Source organism: Anoplophora glabripennis, unplaced genomic scaffold (genome assembly GCF_000390285.2).
Source record: "Anoplophora glabripennis isolate ALB-LARVAE unplaced genomic scaffold, Agla_2.0 scaffold326, whole genome shotgun sequence".
In the NCBI taxonomy this organism is placed as follows: domain Eukaryota; kingdom Metazoa; phylum Arthropoda; class Insecta; order Coleoptera; family Cerambycidae; genus Anoplophora; species Anoplophora glabripennis.
The window spans coordinates 31236-52847 of record NW_019416758.1 but is presented as its reverse complement, the minus strand read 5'-3'; the positions used below and the strand labels follow the sequence as shown (position 1 = coordinate 52847).

The following is a 21612-nucleotide window of genomic DNA, read 5'->3' as shown; positions in this document are numbered from 1 at the left end:
GTGTGAGTAAGAAGTTTTCTGGAATTTCGAAACGAGTACTGGAAAAAGTTTACCGTGCAATATTTTATTTCATACTTTCTACAAACAACAAGAAATGTGAGTAATTATTATAAAGAATAATTATTTTATGTGTGGCGAGTTTACATTACATTAATAAAATTCAAAAAAATTTTCTTGAATAGCTAAAATGGGTACATGTACCATTATGAATTTTGATATATCATCATATCATTATACATATAATTTGTTTTGGGCGTCCCAAGCAGGAGGAGGGGCTCGGGTAAAAATTGCCCCAAATTTGTTGCTATTTTCAAATTTAAACAGTAAATTTGATGGTCTGAGTTTTCCATTAAAAATGGTAATGTTGTTCTATATCCAAAAAGCAATCCGTTTTCGAGAAAAATAGGTTTAATATGTTATAACTTTCCAAAGTGTACTTTTCCAAGCACTTAAATCCGTTTTTCTTGGAAATGGAGCATTTTATCGAAAGAAATGGAGAGTACCTTTTTTGTAAAGGAAATGAAGATCTATCATATGTTGGCCTCTAAATTTGAAAATTTAGACAAGCAAAAAAATTGGGGCAAATTTTAGCCGGCGACCCCCCCCCCCAATTGAGACGCCCCTGATCAAAATTTTTCAAAAATTTTATTTATTTTTACTTTTAAAGAGCGTTCATGGTGTCAAAATTCATAATTTTCCTTCAACCCATTTCGGAAATATTAAAAAGAAAAATGAATTTTTTTGAGGCTCCATTTAGGGAGGCGTAGCTTCTCGACGCATGTTTACATGAAAAAATATTTTAATTTTTGGCAATAGAATCAAGTGGTAAATTATTGAACACTAATTATGAGACACCCTGTATATCTAAAAAACTGCTATATCTCGTACAGCAAGCCTCAAACCAAAATATGTGGTTTCACCGTAAAGTGTTGTTTAGCTCCTACAATTCAATTCTTTAACTGCTCTTTAGTTAGTATTGGTACCATATAAAAGATATTTTTCATAAAATCCCAAAAATTAAAGTCTAACGTCCACTAAATTGATGCCGTGTATCCAAAAAAGTTACAATATCTCGTAAATGAGGCTCCGAATAAAATGCCGCTTTATCAAAAAAAATATTCGGAAAGCATAGGCGTACTCAAAAAAAAAAATAGGGGGTCCATGAATACTGCAAGCCCCCCCCCTACCGTTCATACTTTGATATTTTTAACCAAAATTACACAAAAAGTGTGCCAACCTAAGATCAAAATATGCGCTAAATTTCAAATAAACATCTCTACAATCACCGGAGTTATCAGTAAACATCATTTTTTAATTTTCATTTTGACACCCTGTATTTTGAAAATGGGGCTTCTAATTGAAAAGTGGCATGAGAAAAGTTCCATTATTTCAGTCCAAAGAATATGCGGTTAACTGCTTGATTTGTAATACCTTGTATAGAAAGTATTTAGCATTGCGAGCCAAGGATACACAGCATCACAATCCGAGACTTCCCCAAAAAAATAACATTTCTGATATTGCCCGATGCCGATAAATGTACAGGGAATCTTTTTTGAAGAACGTCGCCACTTTACTGGCGGATGCCGAAGTCGATCTTTCGCTGCTTAAAAGACATGGGGAATGGAAAAGTTCTTCTGTTGCAGAACAATACATTGAAGAATCCATAGAGAAAAAAACCGGGAAACTCGCATGATTCAAAGTGGGGAATATGTTGTGTACTCATTTGATTTTTCAAAATTAATGTCAAAAAAGGTGGTTTTACACTTCCATACGGACAATTTACCCTTTTTTAGCAAAATTAACCTTTACTAAAAAAATTGTTATTACAATTTTTCCCAAATTAGCACCTAAAACTCAGCAGGCTTGGAATTTCAACTTTTCTTTTTACTTGCTACCTTATGCCTAAACGCCTAGAAAGTGGGACACCCTGTATTTCGTAGATAACTTAACTCATACTGCCCATATTCATTTTAAAGGCTATTTCAATCAGATTCTGCGGAATAGAGTCTTGATAACAGACGTACATCTCTCTAGGATGTGGAACATAAAATAATCGCCTAAAAGTGTAAATAACAAATTAGAATCGCTTAAAACGTTAAAATACAGGCCTTTAAAGATAGTCCAGACAGTATCTGTCTCAAAAAGCCAAATTTGGGTGAATCGTATATCCACGGAGATTTTTGGCTTTTTGGCTTTCAAATATCTCTAGAAATGAAAATTTTTCTATGCGCATAAAAAAAACGTGGGCTTAACTTTTGGCGGCACAATATGTTAAAAAAATTCCAAAAATGTCATATTTTTTCCTCCTATTTAATTATGTGTCTTTTCAAGAGTTGATTTTGGACGAAAATGAAAGAGGAAAAAAATGTTTGTAATTAATTTATTTACAAAATATGACTAGTTACAAATCGAATGAATCGTAATTATTATGGTAAAAATCGACAAAAATCGCAAAAATGGGGTTAAAAAGCAATACTTTTTAGGGAATTTTTTTGGGGTATTTAAATTAGGTATAGGACCTTCATACTTGGCTCAAGAAAACTTCAGGTTATGTAGAATCATCACACCAAATTTCATCCAAATCGGTTCGATAGATTTTGCATAATAATTTTGCAATGCAGATTTTGAAAAAAAAATTGCAAATTTTCAAAACTTTGCACAGCAAAAACCAAGGCCCTTAGATACTTGAAAATTTAATCACATATAGAAGGGCTCTTAAGCTTTCAAACGCTTTTTGAAAAATTCGAATCCGTCAATTAGGGGAGCTCTGGCGCTTGTTTAAACATTGACCAAATGTTTGTACTTATACACAATTAGAATAACTTTGTGAATATTCAATCAAATAAAATTTTTTAAAGCAGGTTTTAAAAGTTCTTGAAAAGACGCTTCTTTAAAAAAAAATAAAAAAAATTTACAAATAATTCTTTGCGGTGTTGCCAGATTTCTGCAGTAGCTACTAAAACGATATTTTTTTTTTAATTGGCAACACCGGAAAAAATTATTTGTAAATTTTTCTTAATCAAGTTATTTCCTACAACTTTGCATTCGGAAGTAGTCTATTACTTCAAATAAAAAAGTTGGCCTATGTCAGGTTTTAAAAAAATAACACTGTATATACAGGTTGTAGAGATTCTTTTCCTAATGGTATATATATATGTATTTTTTTTTTCAAGGTCGTATTTTTCATATACGAAATAATATATTGAAATGAAAGAAAGATTATTTTTTAATATTAATTTTTTTTGTGATTAAAGTATAATTCAAATATTATTTATTGTTTAAAATATAAGCAAATGAAAAATTAACTCATTACATTACTAATTTTCGTCATATTTTGAAAATAATTGTTGTTTAAACAATTTCAGAATATTTAAATAAATTCGTTTTTGATCTTTGATAAACAGTATATAAGTTTATGCACTTACCTTTGATACAATAAAAAAATAAAGTTGATAAGTAAAGGAAGTTTAAAGATAAATAATTATCGGACTGTTGAAAGACCAATAATTATTAACGATAGGCATTTGAAAATACGCTAAAATTAAAAAAAAAATCATCAAAATCGGACCTCTAGAAGGTGAGATATTAAAAATTTTTAAGCGCATCGCGGTTTTGAACTAGCCGATTCAATTTCGAGCAGGACGAAGCGGCCGCGCTCTCTGCTTCNAATAATTATTAACGATAGGCATTTGAAAATACGCTAAAATTAAAAAAAAAATCATCAAAATCGGACCTCTAGAAGGTGAGATATTAAAAATTTTTAAGCGCATCGCGGTTTTGAACTAGCCGATTCAATTTCGAGCAGGCCGAAGCGGCCGCGCTCTCTGCTTCCCTCACCACCACCACCCGTACGATTTTCTTGAATTTCTCGTTTGCATAGATAACTTTAAACACGTTTTAAAGTAGGTTGTCAACAAAGAAAAGCATTGTAAGTACTCGGAATACCAAAGGTATTTTCCGAAAAATTTGTCCCGATGTCCCAGTACATTTAGTGTAAATGACGGTTAACTTTGACGGTTATAACTACATAACTAATTGACCAATCGATCTGTTTTTTTTTTAAGAAGCGTCTTTCCAAGAACTTTTAAAACCTGCCTTAAAAAATTTGATTTGATTGAATATTCACAAAGTTATTCTAATTGTTTAAAAGTACAAAAATTCGACCTATGTTTAAACAAGCGCCAGAGCTCTCCTATTTGACGGATTCGAATTTTTCAAAAAAAGTTTGAAAGCTTGAGAGTCCATCTATATGTGATTAAATTTTCAAGTATCTAAGGGCCTTGGTTTTTGCTGTGCAAAATGTTTAAAATTTGCAATTTTTTTTTCAAAATCTGGATTGCAAAATTATTATGCAAAATCTATAAGAACCGATTTTGATGAAATTTGGTGTGATGATTCTACATAACATGAAGTTTTCTTGAGCCAAGTATGAAGGTCCTATACCCTTTTTAAATACCCCAAAAAAATTCCCTAAAAAGTATTGTTTTTTAACCCCATTTTTGCGATTTTTTTGATTTTTACCATAATAATGATTCATTCGATTTGTAACTAGTCATATTTTGTAAAAAATTTAATTACAATTTTTTTTTTCTTTTCCATTTTCACCTAAAATCAACTCTTGAAAAGATACATACTTAAATAGGAGAAAAATATGTCATTTTTACGAATTTTTTTAACATATGTGCCGCCAAAAGTTAAGTCCAAAAGAAACCAAAACAGATACCGCCTAGTCTAAGATTACTTTGCCCGTGGCATAATTTTGCGATGTAAGGTACTTACCCGACAACCCAGTAACTGACTTTATACTTTTTAGTCTCCTTATCATCCAGATATGGGCATTCAAAAATGATCCCGTGCTCTTTAATGGCAATTAGACTTTTATTCATTACGGACTTGGCCATATCCTGGGCGGGCATGTTCTAACATTAAATAACTATTAGTGTAAAAACACCATCCACAAAGGGAAAAAACTAATTACCTTGAACCGCAAGGTGTTCTGAAACAATGTGTGAATCTGCTGGCAACACCTCCTGAAGTTGTTCAAAATCAACTCGTAGGTCTGTGTCTGCAATTTCGACTCGGGAGGGCACAGCAGGATGCCTTCGGTTGTGTCGAGCTGCACGAAATGGTACAAGACGTTGTCGTTACCCGCCGTCAGCTGCATCGGTCTACAGTCTTCCGTATCGCAGAGGAGATTTTGCCGAATTTCAGATATATCGAAGCTGCCAACACTCATCTGACTTCCTTCCTAATTAACAGGTAAATTTATAGTTTCAACGCCTTCAATCTACGCTTATACTAACCCCAAATTCATCCGTTTCTGAATCCTCATCGTTGGAATCGAATTTTACTCCCCTCCGGAAATTTCTCCGGGAATCGTCGCTGACTTCGCTCCTCTCGCTGTAGCCTCCCTGACTTCCCGACTCTTCGGACTGTCTATCATAGGAATCGTCGTGTAGAGAAGTCATAGAACTGTACTGCATAACAAAGTTTTGGTCTGAACTGCGTCTCTTCAAGATGGACGTCACTTCGTTCTTTTTCGGAGAACCCACAGAATCCTTGAAGTAAAAAATCAAAGGTGACATTTTTCATAAAAAGCAACTTTCTATAAACAAGCAACATATTTATTACAATAAATGCTAGTGTAGTAATTAAGAAAATCCATGTTAATAGTATAATGGTTCTAAGTAATTTTGAGCCACTCTGTACAATTGTGAGACTAGGTGAGAAATTATCGGAAGACAAGTTTTACTTCCTGGTAAGGTAGCAACTTTGGAAGAAGTGGGAAACGAGCGTTATGGGTGAAGCGCCCAACGCTGCACAAAATTTATAACTAATAAGAACCACGGAGCAAAAATATACACTGGAAGTGGCACCAGTAGATCACCTAGTATAGTAACTTCGGGAATTAAATTTTTTAAGAAATTTCAAAATTTAAACTGGAATCAAGATGTGGGACTCTCTCTTCGTCGTGAGTTTTCATTCTAGTGCAGAGTACTAAATAGATTTGAGCTGTTGTTAATGTAATTTTGACAAATTGGCAACATAGTGGAGTCCAAGATAGATTTCACGAAAATTACTGGAAGAGAGAATGTTTTATTTTTCACTTTGTAAAATTGTCAGAAACAACATATAAAAAGTTACCAACTGTAGAGTGTAGGCTAAATTATTTATTTAACAAATTAGATGCAAAATTACAGTTTTTGCAAAATATATATAAAAATATAATTTCAAAGAAAATTTACTGCGCCATTTGAAAAAACAGGAAATTTTACATAAAAAATGTTAAAGTTTTTTTCTAAAATGCGAATTGAAGGCTGTAGGCGGCCCCCAAGTATAGCCCCGAGCGCGCTACACTAAATTTGTTATAACTTTCGATCTAATTGATCAAATCGTTCTCACAAAAATTTAAATGAAAGAAGAGTCATCCAGCTATCAAAATTTTATGTCTTTAAATATAAAGTACTTATACAAAGTTACGTCATTCTATAATTTTGTACAATAATAATAAAATAGCTGTTATTCTTTTAATTTTTAAATAAATATCTGTAACTTTCACAGATTACTCCTCAAATGACGATTAAAACAGTGAGCGATATGGAAAAGATCTTAAAAATTTAATTTGGAAAATATTGAGCCCAACATATTCAATAATTTTAAAAAATCACAAATTTGACTTTTTAGGCCATACTTTATAGATCAAAAACTACAGTTGTAAATGGTATATTGAAACTTTATGAGAGCACTTTTTAAGCTTAAAATCTCTACTTTAAGATGGTGCATTTTATTTTTCTTAAAAAATTGAAATAATAGTTGTCCTTTTTAACAAATTGCCCAGTTACTGTAGCTGAAAATATAGGTACCTCTGAATTTTTTATAACTGCATCGATTTTTCTCAAAATTTAGAATTAGACTCATCTTACCCACCCACTTCAAAACTTATATATGCGCTAGGTGTGNGTATAACGTTTTTTGATTAATTGATTTAATATTCATTTTTAAAACGTATATTCTGTATCTGAAATTGTGAAAATCAGTTATCTTATTGATGTTTGGAACCCCCCCTCTATCTCAGAAAATACTGCTCAAACAAAAAAATGATTAAGACAAAAGTTGCAGGGTTTTGAGTGAACAATCCAACGGTTTTGTTACTTACAGTTTTATTTATTTTAAAAGCATTTTTCGTTTATACGGATTAAATAATTATTATTATAAATGGTATAAGAATATGAATTTTATGTTTTCGAGTAAGCTGCAGTTATCAGTATGTTGAAAAGTGTATTATTCACATATTTTGTCCATTTTGAGATTATACTCTCGTACACTTGTAATTCTTTAATGTATATTATTACTTAATATTACAAATAATAAACGAGTTTGATTTAAAATCGATAATTGTTAAATAAATTGTTTAAAATAGTCGGCCATATTGGATCAGCCATTTTGAATTTTCATTTTCCGACTTCATATTTTTGTTCAGCGACATCGAAAACCCCTATATTGACAATTTGAAAGAATTCGATTTTAAATTCATCGAATTATTTTAAATGTTCTTAAAAAAACTATAAACTTTAAACAATTAAAAAACAATTAGCGCACAAAAATAAGTTTATAACTTTTTTCTAATACTTATCTCCTAGTAATTTCAAAAGGCTTTAGGAAAATCCATGCTTCTCATAATTATTTCGAAATAATGCGTAATTTTAAGCTATCTTGACTCCACTAACAATGACAAGTCCGCCTTTCATTTGATTGCTTTCCTCTAGTGGAAAATTGAAATGTATAAGAAAATTGCTATTGCTTTAATTTAAATATCTTTTAATATTTCTCTAACGATGTGTAATTAATTAACTATTAATTATATATATAATATCAGTAACTTTCACAGATTACTCTTCAAATGACGATTAAAACAGTGAGCGATATGGAAAAAATCTTAAAAAATTTAATTTGAAAAATATTGAGCCCAACATATTCAATAATTTAAAAAAATCACAAATTTGACTTTTTAGGCCATACTTTATAGATCAAAANAAAGGTACCTTTTGATAATAAAAACAAATCGTATACGAAATATAATATAGAGAACAAAAATTAATAGTAAACGTTTAGCAAATCATCAATACAATATCAATTAAATTAATCTAATTCACTTCATATATTTTAAACTGGCCAAAGTTGTTATAGCATTAAATTTTAATAGTAGAGAAAATTAACAAATATTATATAAGAAGTTATTACTACAATATTTTGAGGTATGCAACCAGTAGTGCATGAAATTTAACTTGACGAGATCATCAATATAACTTCTTATATAAAGATTTAGAAACATTGTGACATACTTCAAAATATATTAACTAGTGTATTTAAGAAATAGAGTGACAAGTTTTGACATATATAGAAATTTTGTTAATAAATACATTTATTACTAAACCTTTGTTTTATAGCTGTGCTTGGTGTGGTTTTTGCTAACACTTGGAACCGACTACAGAGATAGAGTCTCAAGCTAGATAGGGCAAAGATATACAACACATAATACACCAATCTAAACAAAATTAATATCAATACACATAAATTTTAATTTTGGCGCTAACACATAAAACATACAAGACTATACACACATACACAATCATAACAATATATATATATATATATTTATATAATTATATACATATTTATACAATTATATATTATTTTTACCTTTGCGCCATCTGAATTTTTAGAAAAATTTAGGTTGATAAAATCGCCACGTTTCTTGTTTCCTTGAGGAATGGGCACAGAAATTTGGGAACCCGGATTCATGGATAGGAATCGGTCAGCCAATTCACTCAAACCCAATTCCTGAATATGCGCCAAAGTCGCCTGAGCTTCTTCTACGTAAAAAGCATCTGGGCCCATATTGTCTTCGGATGGCTCGGTACAACCACCTGCTTCCATTATTACTGCCAGTAGGTCCTAGATGTTAAAAATATAAATAACATCATTTTTTATGCTCAAATGTACATTGCCGTCATAAATAATTACAAGCCACCTGACCGTCGGGCCTAGGCAACCAACATTATACGACTGGTATAGCCAACTAAAAATCTCTAAATTTTAGTGTCACCAATATTAATGACTCGTTTACAATGAACAATGACAAACTGTTACGTTTATGCTCGAAATAATACAAATTAACAGTCTTACCTTGGCGCTGCCTACTACCAACAAATATCTGCGCCCTTCCGGCACTTTAACCTTAGGGCTTTGTATTCTATTGCAAGAATATGGAAACACTTCTCTCCACAGCACAAGAGACTTCACAGGCTCAGTTCGAGACAGATGAAACAAGCCGTGTTGTTTGCAGAAGCAGTGGATGTCAATCAAGTCTTCGTGAATGAAATGGGTGGCAAGCAAGTATCCAGAATGATAAAGTGCGCTTCCAAGAATGGTGAATAGACGTTGGCAATCTAAAGGTTCTTCGTTCTGAAAGAGATGTGTATTGCCTATATTCGATTTTCTCAAATTCAAATGTCATACCTACCCATTCTCGATAGTCGCTTGCTTCTAATTCAGCAAGAGCATCGTCAATTTGCATTTGAGCTTCATCGGGAAGATTCAAAGTTGCCGCTAATGAAAAATTACTCTCGAATTGACAAGGGCTTACCTCTAATGACTTTGTGGATAAATTCTCCAGCTCGACAAACTGTTGAGCAGTTGCCCACAGCCCACTGCTTAAAACTCTTGCAAAGAATCGAGAGAAGAAGTGGTCAACTTGGGTGAAATATTGCTCATTAGTGAAACACAAATGAACAGTTTCATAGGAAAACTGAAGTAATCTAATTAATTCGTTATTAATTGATAATATCTCTTGTAAGGATGCTCTGTTGTCCGGTAACATAAACAATAGTAAATTTTTCTCAAATGGAGTATAAACCACGTGTGCTAAACAATCCTTATACTTAATTGTCGAGGTATTGGGAGCTGTCTGTGTTATATCATTTAATAAGTGATTCAGAGTGATATACATACCCCGTGAATTACACAAAATATTTTTCTTAAATGGTCTCGGAAAACAATAGATAACATCTTCGTTTTCTTGGTTGTTTTCGTTTAATTTCTCTGTGTCTATATAAACAATTCCTAAGGGATGCTTACATAAAGTTTGCATTAACAGCTGGTCATCGTCAGATTTAAAATTTAACAATTCTCTAACAAAATTTGACTCATTGTTGAGTTCATTTATAGGTGGCTCTTTCGTCACTTCTATACCAGCGACTCTTTGTAATTTCAAGAGCACATCATCACGGTTAATAAATTTTTGTAAAATATCATCTAAATTTTGAACATTAACCTCTATGTTGTTGATACTTTTCAACCAATCTCCAATTTTAATATTTCTTTCATGTTTTGCCTTACTATCATATGAAAATCCTGCAATCATCACCCTGTTGCCATCAGATAACGTACTAACAATAAGACCTAACAAAGATTCAGCTAAAGATTTATCACCGCTTAAATTGTGACGGTTCTCAACATCTATGTCAAGCATAACCTCCTTCTCCTCTCCTTCTTGGAAATCCTAAAAATTTGAATTTGAACAAAGGTTTACAAAAATTTAAGCACCTTACCTGAAATTTGACTTTTGATGTGGTGGATTCTAGATCTACATGTTTGTGCCCTTTCTTGCTTTTTCTTTTACTTTCCTTTCTTCTAATAAGTCGTAAAAATTTACCTCTTGTGCTACGCCTCATTTGATTTTTTGAAAACGGCTCTACATGTTTTTTTAACTTACTTTCCTTATTATTCTGTGTGACAAAAGGATGACATTCTATATATAACAATTCCCCAGAAAAATCATCCACATATGGTTCCCAGTCAGGAACAGTACTTAAATAGCATAGTAAATAAATAATTTATTTCATATTTTTCTTTTAATAAATACCTGTCGGAGTCAGAATAATATGAGCTATAGCTTGAACCATCACTCCACTCGTCTTCTTCAGAACTATGATTTTCAATATCGTTATTTGTTGTCCTAGGATCCAGAAGTCTTTGTGATTCCATTTCACATTATGATTTTGAGGATTACAAAATCGAGACTAAAAAAATGAATATAACCTCTAAATTAGAAATGTCAACGAACTAAAGCCTGGATCTACATGTGAGCATGATCACTGCTCCGTTGTAACCACGTGATCATCAACATCCAATTGTGTGCATCAGTAAAGAATAATGCGACTTTACACTACGTCAAGGTCAAAACGGATGAAAGTTGATTAATTTCAACTTTGTACAAAATAGCTGTTTTCTTTATTCATGATTTCTAAATCATAACGCGTTACGATCCAAAATCTAGCAACCTGATTGCTTTCCATCAATTCGGCGTTATGATTTCGAAATCATGAATAAAAGAAAAGTGCCCCTGTTTGAGTGTTTGTATGTACATATCAATAAATACTCTCCATCACATAATCGGTTAGAGCGTGATCGTTGAAGTAGAATGACAGAGGTAGTACGAATTATCATAGACATTGCATGTGAACGGACCAAATTTCGCATATAAGTATCACGCATACGTATCCGTGATCACGCATGCATGTGGATCCAGACTAAAAAGTTAAAATATGATCCTTTATAGTGTTTTCAAAAAGGACCTGTTCTGAAAAGCGTATTCCTTTGTTCCTATTGCATGAAACTTCGCCAATGTTTTAAATTAATTGCTTTTAATATTCTCTTTCATATGAATTTTAAAAGACAAGCATAAAATTGGAAATAAACATATTTATGTTAAATAGTTTTTAACAAATAAGAAAAATAAAAGTTAAAATTATATCACAAGCAGTTGAAATCAGAATAATTTGGAATGTACCACCAAAGTGACAGTTGGAACGCGGCTATCTGCATTGCCATATTTGTTCGATTAGTTGAGTTGAGAGATGCTCTGTGAATTTAAGTTCAGTACAAGGTAGCTTCTTAAATATCTGAAAAGAATATCTTTCATATATTTGAGTTTGAAAATTTGTTCTAAATTTGAAATGGAACCCTTGGAAATATACGATGCGATTAATAACAAAGTTATACGTGTATATGTGTCTACGGATGTAGCTGAAAAATGTCGCACAGGTTTAAAGCATTTAAGTCAATTCTTTCAATCTCTTAATAAATATTCTTTGCAGATACTGAATTTGCCCAAGATTTATTTAATAAATTGCAAGACCAGGATATAGAAGAAGGCTGTGCAGTGGAAATTGAAACAATAAAGTCCGAAGTGAACGAAGAAGGTGAACCTGCGGAAGGTGATGAATATGAATCCCCCCTTGATGAGAAAATAAATGATAAAGAGGTTTGGAGTAGACACGAAACATTAAAATTAATAAAGATTTATCAGCGGTATAAAGATACGTTTAAAGAACATAAACAAAGAAGAGTAGTTTGGGCCATGATAGCTGCTGAATTGTCACAGTATAATGTTTTCAAATCGGCAGCAAAATGTGCTGAAAAATGGAAAAATTTATTAAGAACGTATAAGGTTGCAAATGAGAAACCAAACGTACCAACAAGATTCCAATATTATCAAGAAATGAAGGATATATTTAATAATACAGAAGTTTCCATATCTGATAGTGAAACGGATGAAAAGGAAGTAAAGTATACCCCATTGTCCTCGGCAGAAGTTGCAGAACTGAAGGATAGTTTTACAGAAGAAGTTCCGGAAAAAGAATCCTGGTCAAGATATGAAACTCTTAAATTTTTAAAAGCTTTTCAAATGTTGAAGCACATGAAACAAAATTTTTCAAAAGAAAAACATTTTTGGTCAATGGTTTCTGCACAACTTGCAAAAGATAATATACATAAACATCATGAGAAATGCTCGGCTAAGTGGAAGAACCTTCTGCGCAGCTATAGGAAAAATTTAGAAAAGCCTAGTATGCCCACAAGATTCCAGTATTTTCAGGAAATGAACGATGTGTTGAATGATACCGAATTAGAAATTGCTGATCATATTATGCGCATTACAGGTATGTAGGTATATAAGAATAGGATTTTAAAACAACTTCTAAATTATTTGAACATTTTTATTGAATGAGCAGAAAAACATTTCTAAATAGCCAGAACTTGTATCTTATAAATTCTTTTTTGTTTTCTTAAATGTTCAGGGCTTTGACATGGTAACCGAAGTAGTTGCATATACAGAAGTGGGAACAATTTATCCTTAAGCAAACTATTCTTATTTTGTTTAAAACTGCTTATACTGTTTTTTCTTTTGCAAATTTTTTGTGTTCTAAAGGGTTTGCGCGTAATTTAAGTACTATTTTAATACAAATCTGATTAATTGCTATTGAAAATTTGTTTTCTTTGATAATAAAGGTGAAATAATACTTTGTAGAGTACATACATTTCATGAGAAGTAATAGAGATAAGTGTTAAAGGAACCGGTGACTATTTCCAATAATTTTCTTGAAAGAGCATGCACTTAAAATTTCTCACCATTGTTTTGGCTTTTTAACATTTTTAAAACAAATCAAATTTACATCAAAATGTATTGATGATAACTAGAATGTGGACTTTTTATTAGTAAATAAAATGAGGTAGACTGTATCACAGACTAGCTAAAAAAGAAATATTTAAAAAAATAGTTACTTATGTAAACCTATATTAATTGTCCTTATTTAACTGCGAAAAACAAGTCGTGTGAACTAAATGAAACACTATCTTATTTTTCTTTTAGCACCTTTTGAATTACGTTTGCTGTGCTCGACACATGAAATTATACTAAAAGTATTACGGTATATTTACCGCATTTAACATCATCTAGCGGCTAAACCGAGCAACTTACTATAGAAATAAATTATCCTAAACCACATTATTTTGAAGTCTAAGTACGTGCCCTCTGTTGGTTTTTATACGGGACATCCTTTATTAATAATTTAAATACAGTGCCGAAAGCAAATAGAGACACCTTTAGTGCCTATTTTATGGCCTATCCAAATATTTTATCCTAGATATGACCAAGATAAATTAAAAAGAAATCTTCTTTGGTTTTTAGTAAAATAATTTGAGGAAAAAATACTTATACCTTCTTGTATCAACTTTTTGAGAGAAATACTTAATGTACAATTTCAGCTAAAGGAATAAACGTCGGTATGTTTTAAATAAAAAATGTTTTTACATTAAAATGAATTACTTCATATGCCTTAATTATTATATACTTATTAGGGTTGTTATGCTTCAATTATCGTATTATTCCTTTGTTTTCAGATGATGTTGAAAAGATTGTAGACCCCGACCAATTCAAAACTATCTTGGAAGAGGCCGAACTAGAAACTTCTAAAGATCCCGTCTCGTGGGCGGCAGACGAGACGTTGAAACTTATCGAGGCCTATAAAAAACATAAAACCAAGTTTAATAAATGTCCCTCAAAAAAATTTGTCTGGGCTGTTATATCATCAGAACTCGCCAATCAAGGTATCTACCGTGACACAGAAAAAATTGAAAACAAATGGAAAAGCCTTCTGCGTTCGTACAGAAGGGGCGAACTTAAAGGAGAAAATCCGAGGTTTTACTTTTATGAAGAGATGTCTGAAGCACTAAACGATCAAAATGTTACCACTACAAAAAACGAGGAAAACGGCACAGAATATTTAGCCGAGGATAACTCTATGGATAATACGGAAATGGTAATCGAAAACTCGGACCATGCATATAGCGAAAATGCTGGATATGAACAAATAATCATCCAAACTGAGCCAGATGAGACTGAAGATAATGAAAACCATTGGTCTTACAGCGAGACGTCAGCCTTACTATCAGCTTACGCAAATTATAAGAAAAAATTCAAAAACGGAAGGAAATCGAAGCTGTGGGAAGAAGTTACGAAGGAACTAAAGTCTGTCGGTATACATAAATCCGCAGAAAGTTGCGAGAAGAAGTGGAAGAAGATGTTTAGTGTGTACAAGATTCATAAACTGAATAAAACCGGACCTGGCCGATTCCAGTTCTATCAAGAGATCGATGACATTCTGAAAGAGGAGTTAGGAGGTGGCGACGGTGATGATGAACCTGTTGGTCCTAATAAAAGATGTAAATGCAGCGAGAAAAGGATGGTAGAGAAGCAGAATAGACACATAGAGCGAATGCAGATGTTGAAAAGGAAGCTGGATTTGGAAGAAAGGAAAGTTGAGGCCTTCGAACTATACGTGAAACACTTTAAAAGTACTAATAGTAGCGGTAGAAGTTAGAATTCTAAGCCAAATTAAGTGATGATTGATGTTAAATTGATTTTTATATTGACAAAAAAAGGATATTTGAATATTTAGGGTAAATAAATCCTTTACTAAAATTATATTTACCTTTCTCGCCTTTTCGATACTTTTTTGTGACAAACTTTGGACTTTTGTTCCAAAAAATCTAAGCAAAATGTTTTATTGTGCTTCCGTATTTAAAAAATAAAAATTTACATAATTTGTATTCTTTTAAAATCTTGTTTTGATATTGGAATTATAAATCCAGTGAAAATAAATTAATGTCGTTGGAATTTAGGCAAAACTTCCACATATTTTTCGAAAAAATTTGTTTTTTAAAATTTGATTAAAAAATAGTCATTCTGAAAAAAAAACTTCTGGTATATGTTCCAGTTGCTCCTATTTGGTATTCAGACAAGTACAAATTATTAATGGAATTTTTTTTTCTAAAATATATCTACAGGGCGTTATTTAAATATGTGGCCAAATTTCAAGGAGTGATTTCAAGATACAGGATGTCAAACTTTTCTTAAAAAATTGTAAAAATCTTAATAATCCTTTAGCCAGTTTTGTTGAAATTTGGCAGTGTTATTTACGCTAGAAAGGGACTAATTTAGCCCTAACTAGATTAAAATTATTTTTTTTCTCTTTTTGGAGAATAAAATAAAAATCACTTTATTGTGGCCAAATTTCAAGGAGTGATTTCAAGATACAGGATGTCAAACTTTTCTTAAAAAATAGTTTTTTTGTAAAAATCTTAATAATCCTTTAGCCAGTTTTGTTGAAATTTGGCAGTGTTATTTACGCTAGAAAGGGACTAATTTAGCCCTAACTAGATTAAAATTATTTTTTTTCTCTTTTTGGAGAATAAAATAAAAATCACTTTATTGTGTGTTCCTGGAACAACATAATAAATTAATTTTTAAGACTGGAATAGACTATTGATATGGAAAAAAAATATCAGGTATAGTTTTTCCAGTTAATTGAAGAACCAAAAATTTCAAGGTATGTACCAGGTTCGGTCGCTAAGCAGCAACTCGAGATTGAAATATTTGAAAAACTTATTCCCATATTTATTTAGCCATACCCATATATAGGTCTGGTCGAACTAAACGTACAGGTGGTAGAAATGTATATGTTCGGTTGAATAATGAGCGTGCGGGCAAAGAGCAATGCGCACTGTTGCTCTGGTTCATTGCAGGCCCGGATCCAGATCCAAAGCACATCATTTTTTAAAGATCTTCAATTTCTCCAAACGACAACAGGCAGTTAGTCGATATTAATGCAAGTCCCCCTTCCTAACCTACACCTTACGTCATCAAAAAAATAACAACAACAACAACAATAATAATAATAATAATGATAAAGAAGTGCTTTGCGCCACCCCCAAAACCAGTCTCTGGATCCGGGCCTGGTTCATTGCGTCATAAAATTCAAGTCGCCTAGCAGTGCAGTGCGGGAATGCGGAATTTTGTGTAATTCAGATGATTTTAATTTATTATAGGCACCCTTCTATTAATCACTATATTACGATTATGAAAGGAAGAAATAAGAGAGATATTTGGTTTACAACATGGCATTTTGGAGACCTTTTGAAATGGAACAAAACGAAATTTACCATCAATATAATAAAATAGTTTGAGGACATAAATAATTAAAATATGTTGGTCAAATGAACATATAATAGAAATTTTTTACACATTACATACAAATTATTATAATTTTCTACCTTTAGCAGGAAACTTTTTTAGGGACACCCATGAAACTCATTAAATTTGATTTCTCAGCTTTTTTACGTATGTTAAACTGACTTCGGAAGAACTATACACCCGTTTTAGATAGTTTGGTAGTTTTAATTTTTTATAATGTTGTCCCAGGGACATGCAATAATGTGATTTTTATAATTTTTTCTCCAAAAAGGAAGCAATATACGAAAATCATTCAAGAGACAAAAAAGTTGTATTTTTAGTTGCTTAATACGGAAAAATTTATAAGTTTTAAAAAAATCAGTGGCACATTTTTATTTGTCAAAAATATTGAATAGGGCAATTTTAATCTAGTTATGGTTAAATTAGCCTTTTTCTACCATAAATAACCAAATTTCAACAAAATCGGCTAATGGATTATTAAGATTTTTACGAAAAAACTGTTTTTTTTTTTAATTTGACACTATATCTTGAAAACGAAGCATTGCCGGACTTAATGCTTATATAAACTTTTCGTTTTGAATGAATCACCCCTTGAAGTACGGCTATGTATTTAAATAACGCCCTATATAAAAGTTTCCTATTTGGCGCAAATTTTATGTTGCCACAGTATAATTTTCGGAATTATCATACCTTGTTAAATATTTATGTGGCAAAAAATTGGGGATGTAATTGGTAACTGAAAAATCTTACTTTTGTGTAATCTGGAAAATTTTTCAGATCAGACTTGAAGAACCTGGAAATATCAGGGAAATTTTTGGTTGAAATTTAGCATATACCTTCTGAAAAAAACTTCCCAAGTTTTTTCTCTATACGCTGTTTCTTTAAACATAATGTTTTTTAGATTAAGCACTTGTTTAATTTGTTTTATCTTCTTTAACTGTGACATAAGGCTTGGATTTCAAGATATTGCAACCTCGTCTTCACACGTGTGATAGGAATATTTTTATTTGTACAAGGTGTAGTGATTTTCTTTTAAAATACCGACATTGGCGCGGGTTTTGGTTAAACGTTCCCTTAATTTGCTTAATTTAATTTTAGAAATCGGAGTGATTTGAAATTGAGACTTTAAATTAACTAAATTCCCCATTATTATCATAACTCGTAAAAAAGAAGACACAAGAAATCAGTATTAAAATTGGTCAATATATCTATCCAACATTTCCATGAATAGAGCTCTTTTAATGAAATAATAATAATAATAATAAAACTTAATTTTGCTTATTACAAATAAATAAATAATTTATTTTAAATCTAAAATGCAAAGGTAATTTTAATATTAGACTATAGAAAAAAACATATTGAATCGGTATCATCTAAGAATATTTTTGTAAAACTTCGTGTCTTAAGAGAAATTAACAGGGAATGTGACAGTATCACATGTTCAAAGAGGCTTCAATATTTTGTAAATTAAGCTCTAAATCAAAATTTTTCAAGGAGTGACATAAATAAAAGAAAGAGACGCTGGGTTAAAAATAACAAAACAGTTGTACCAAACATGTATGCAGAAAAAGTAGGAGGTTTCATGGGTACAACAAACCTGCTTTTCATTCTTGCTTCAATTTCTTTACACAAAAAATATGTCCACAGACATAAGACAAAACCCTATGCAAAATTTCAGCTAAATGTCTTAGAAGAAAAACAAAGTTATTAACAAAAATCATGTCTAAATTCAGTGGCAGCTCTCGACTTGAAGGGCCGAAAAATTTAGGTATACAAATTATTCAAAAAAAGTAAAAATTAAATATAATTGGGCAGTTTTATTTTAAGTACTACTGAAATATACGGAAAATGTGTTCAACATTATTTTTTTATAGTGAATATCCATTCTTCTGCTTTTGTCCGAAATAAATTTTGTAATTACTTTTTCGTTAAAGTTTGATATTTCTCACACCATTGACTCTTCAATAGATATAATTACTGTTGGTCCGTTTTTTACAATCAATTTAAACTTTTACAATCGTTTAAAAACCACACAGGAAACAATACGTAGGTAACAAAATTTTATATCACACCTGAATAAATTACGTTTAACACGGGAAAAAGCTGTGGATGGTTATTAGTTGTTTACTGTCAGACTAAACAGAACCCAAACTGCATAGTAAATATGCGTTACTCCCACTTATTCTTTCACTGCCGCGCGACGGTAACCATGACCACCGCTATAAACATTTTGCAAATGTAGGAGCGAGCTACGCGGAGCCCTCATATTCAGAGAGAATTTTTATTATAAGTCTGTTATTGTAAAGACAGTAGGTAGGTATATGTGAATATAAGAAGTGGAGAATAGATAGTTAGTAGTTGTATTAAAATCTATTTCACCATTGAGTGGCAAATAGTGCTACTATTATAAATAATAGTACTATTTCCTCACGCAACGATTTCACAGACAGGGCAAATATTTTGCTTGACAGAGTTCCTGAATGCAGTCCGGGATAAATGCTATTATATGTACATATTTTTAATGCAGTTTGAAATTATTTTATTTACATTTAAAACTACAATAATTAAAGATATATCGGTTTTACAGTAACTTTATGCATAAAAAAAATCAGTTATTGATAATAATATTTATTACTTGTATATTACAAGACGGTGGAATACATCTACCTACATATGTATATAAATACTATACCTACATTTATTTTGACTTTCAAAAAAAATGTTACACTCAGAAAACGATTTTTAAAATTTATGATTTTAATGAAGAAATGATAAAATTTTGTGTAAAAAAAATTATTTAAATCCAAATACTAACTTAAAAGTTACTGATTTTGATTCATTTTGTAAAATTTATTATTGTATTTGTTGATGAACATTTTTTTTTGAAACTCAATATCACAATTATTTAAGTGCGAAATTTAAATACTCGTACATATATTATCTTATTAGCTTTCGTATGTCTCTCATTCTTTTTTAAGCTATTAAGCTAATTGATACAAATTCAAAAGAATCATATTTAAACTACGGGAAACGACTACTCTGTTTGTCCCATGTCCCATCTAGTATTGAATTACAGCGTGCTAATACTCAGATAAACAGTTGCAAAAAAAAAGAATTTTCCAAAATAAAATGTTTAAGAAATTAATAGAAAAACACATACCTACCTGATGTGATTGATTATTTGAGAATGCAAATAGGTAAGTGTTTAATGTTAAATAGAAAAATACACACCTGATGGTTCAATCTCAAATAATGCAATCATATCAGGTATGTGTTTTTCTATTAATTTCTTAAACATTTCATGTTTAAATTTTTTTTGAATAATTATTTTTTTTACTGACTGTTTAACGAGTACCTATTAGCATGGTGAAATTCAATACTAAGTGGGCCTTGCAGCCCATACAGTTTCCTGCAGCAGGTATCAGCAATTAGTAATTCTTGTCTGTGACACACCTAGATTTTTGGTATTCAAAAACATTGTTTGACTTTATTTGACAAGATTTTTTACATATTATTTTTTTGAATTTGTATGAATTAACGTACACCTTAAAAAAGGATAAAAATATTGAATATACCCAGACCTTGTTTCACACACATGATAATTTAAATATGATATATTATTTCAAATATTAACAAATACCTAAATACATTCTACATTAATAATAATTTAAAGTAATTAGAAAAGGATAACATAAGCAATAACATTGAAATCAATTTCTATAACAACACATTTTACTAGCATACAAAATATCCCGTTTCGCATATTAAAAAAAGCATAAAGCAAAAATAAGGTGTATTAATTTGGTGAATTATTCACGAAAAACCCTAATTTAAAAATAAAAAGAAATAGGAATAATCCGATGTTTGAATAAAAAATCTGAATTAGTACATTGTTAAAGCGATATTTTTCCTTTTATTTTCTCAAAAGAGATAGCTATCAAATTAAATAATCACGGTTAGTGACAGATATAACGAAATACCATATACTTAATTTTGCTATACCTATTTTGAAAATATGGAACAAAGCATGACTTTAACAATAAAATTAGTATTCTTTTATTCGCACACCTGAATGTGGATTATTCCAGTTAACTTTTATTTTTCAATTTTACTGAATGATACTACAGACAACTGATTTAAAGCAAGCATTCTTTAAATTTTTAATAGATTAAAATATATTAACAAACATTATTCTAATTTATGCCTGCAATTTATTAACAATATATATCACCAATATTAAAATGTCACTTATTAGGTAGCTATACCAGAAAAAATTACAATTTGAAGGATTTGTATAATAATAAAATGCAAAATTAAATTTGCTTTATTTCACAAATTTATTTATAAATTTCAAAGTTAAAACCATATCAGTCTCAAAAAATTTTGTAAAAAAATATATATTTAGAAAAATAACAAAAAAAAAAGATAACAATAAACAGAGAAACAAAAGTAACAATGTTAAACTGAAAATGGCTAATGAATTTTAAATATGCATTTTAACAAAATATTAAAAAATTATAAAATCTCATACATTATCAGCTGCCAAGAGTGCAAATATTAATAATTAAAGGAATTAATGTCTATATGCACATGTTTTTAAGTATTTAAGTTGATTATTTTGTTAAATTAATATGTACTTCGAGCAGCTGATTATTTGTGCTGTATTTATTCTCAATTAATGAAAAATCTATTTTTACGGGCGTACGTGAAGCGTATTATCAGGGCGGATAACCAAGTTA

General features: G+C 30.8%; 2 protein-coding genes across 2 annotated transcripts; one reads left to right on the top strand and one right to left on the bottom strand.

The window, feature by feature from the left end:
• Positions 1-692: 692 nt before the first annotated feature.
• On the bottom strand, positions 693-11094 carry LOC108907540 (protein inturned). The gene is made up of 9 exons (XM_023455418.1): positions 10925-11094; positions 10611-10869; positions 9524-10561; positions 9187-9465; positions 8701-8955; positions 5304-5558; positions 4979-5248; positions 4780-4919; positions 693-2057 (listed from the first exon to the last, which is right to left on the bottom strand). Exons 1-9 carry the CDS (start codon positions 11044-11046, stop codon positions 1946-1948), a joined length of 2730 nt encoding a protein of 909 aa, XP_023311186.1. The 5' UTR covers positions 11047-11094; the 3' UTR covers positions 693-1945.
• An 812-nt stretch (positions 11095-11906) lies between these two features.
• On the top strand, positions 11907-15320 carry LOC108907541 (trihelix transcription factor GT-2). Its single transcript, XM_018711273.2, has 3 exons — positions 11907-12105; positions 12159-13001; positions 14242-15320. Exons 1-3 carry the CDS (start codon positions 12018-12020, stop codon positions 15219-15221), a joined length of 1911 nt encoding a protein of 636 aa, XP_018566789.1. The 5' UTR covers positions 11907-12017; the 3' UTR covers positions 15222-15320.
• Positions 15321-21612: the final 6292 nt, after the last annotated feature.

Excerpts from the sequence above, each read along its gene's own strand:
- LOC108907541 (XM_018711273.2), top strand. The coding sequence starts at position 12,018 with ATGGAACCCTTGGAAATATACGATGCGATTAATAACAAAGTTATACGT. Across the intron at positions 12,106-12,158 it reads AGCTGAAAAATGTCGCACAG|ATACTGAATTTGCCCAAGAT; the intron begins GTTTAAAGCATT and ends TATTCTTTGCAG. Across the intron at positions 13,002-14,241 it reads TCATATTATGCGCATTACAG|ATGATGTTGAAAAGATTGTA; the intron begins GTATGTAGGTAT and ends CTTTGTTTTCAG.
- LOC108907540 (XM_023455418.1), bottom strand. The coding sequence starts at position 11,046 with ATGGAATCACAAAGACTTCTGGATCCTAGGACAACAAATAACGATATT. Across the intron at positions 9,466-9,523 it reads CAAGCGACTATCGAGAATGG|AACGAAGAACCTTTAGATTG; the intron begins GTAGGTATGACA and ends CATCTCTTTCAG. Across the intron at positions 2,058-4,779 it reads GTCAGTTACTGGGTTGTCGG|GCGATTATTTTATGTTCCAC; the intron begins GTAAGTACCTTA and ends TTACACTTTTAG.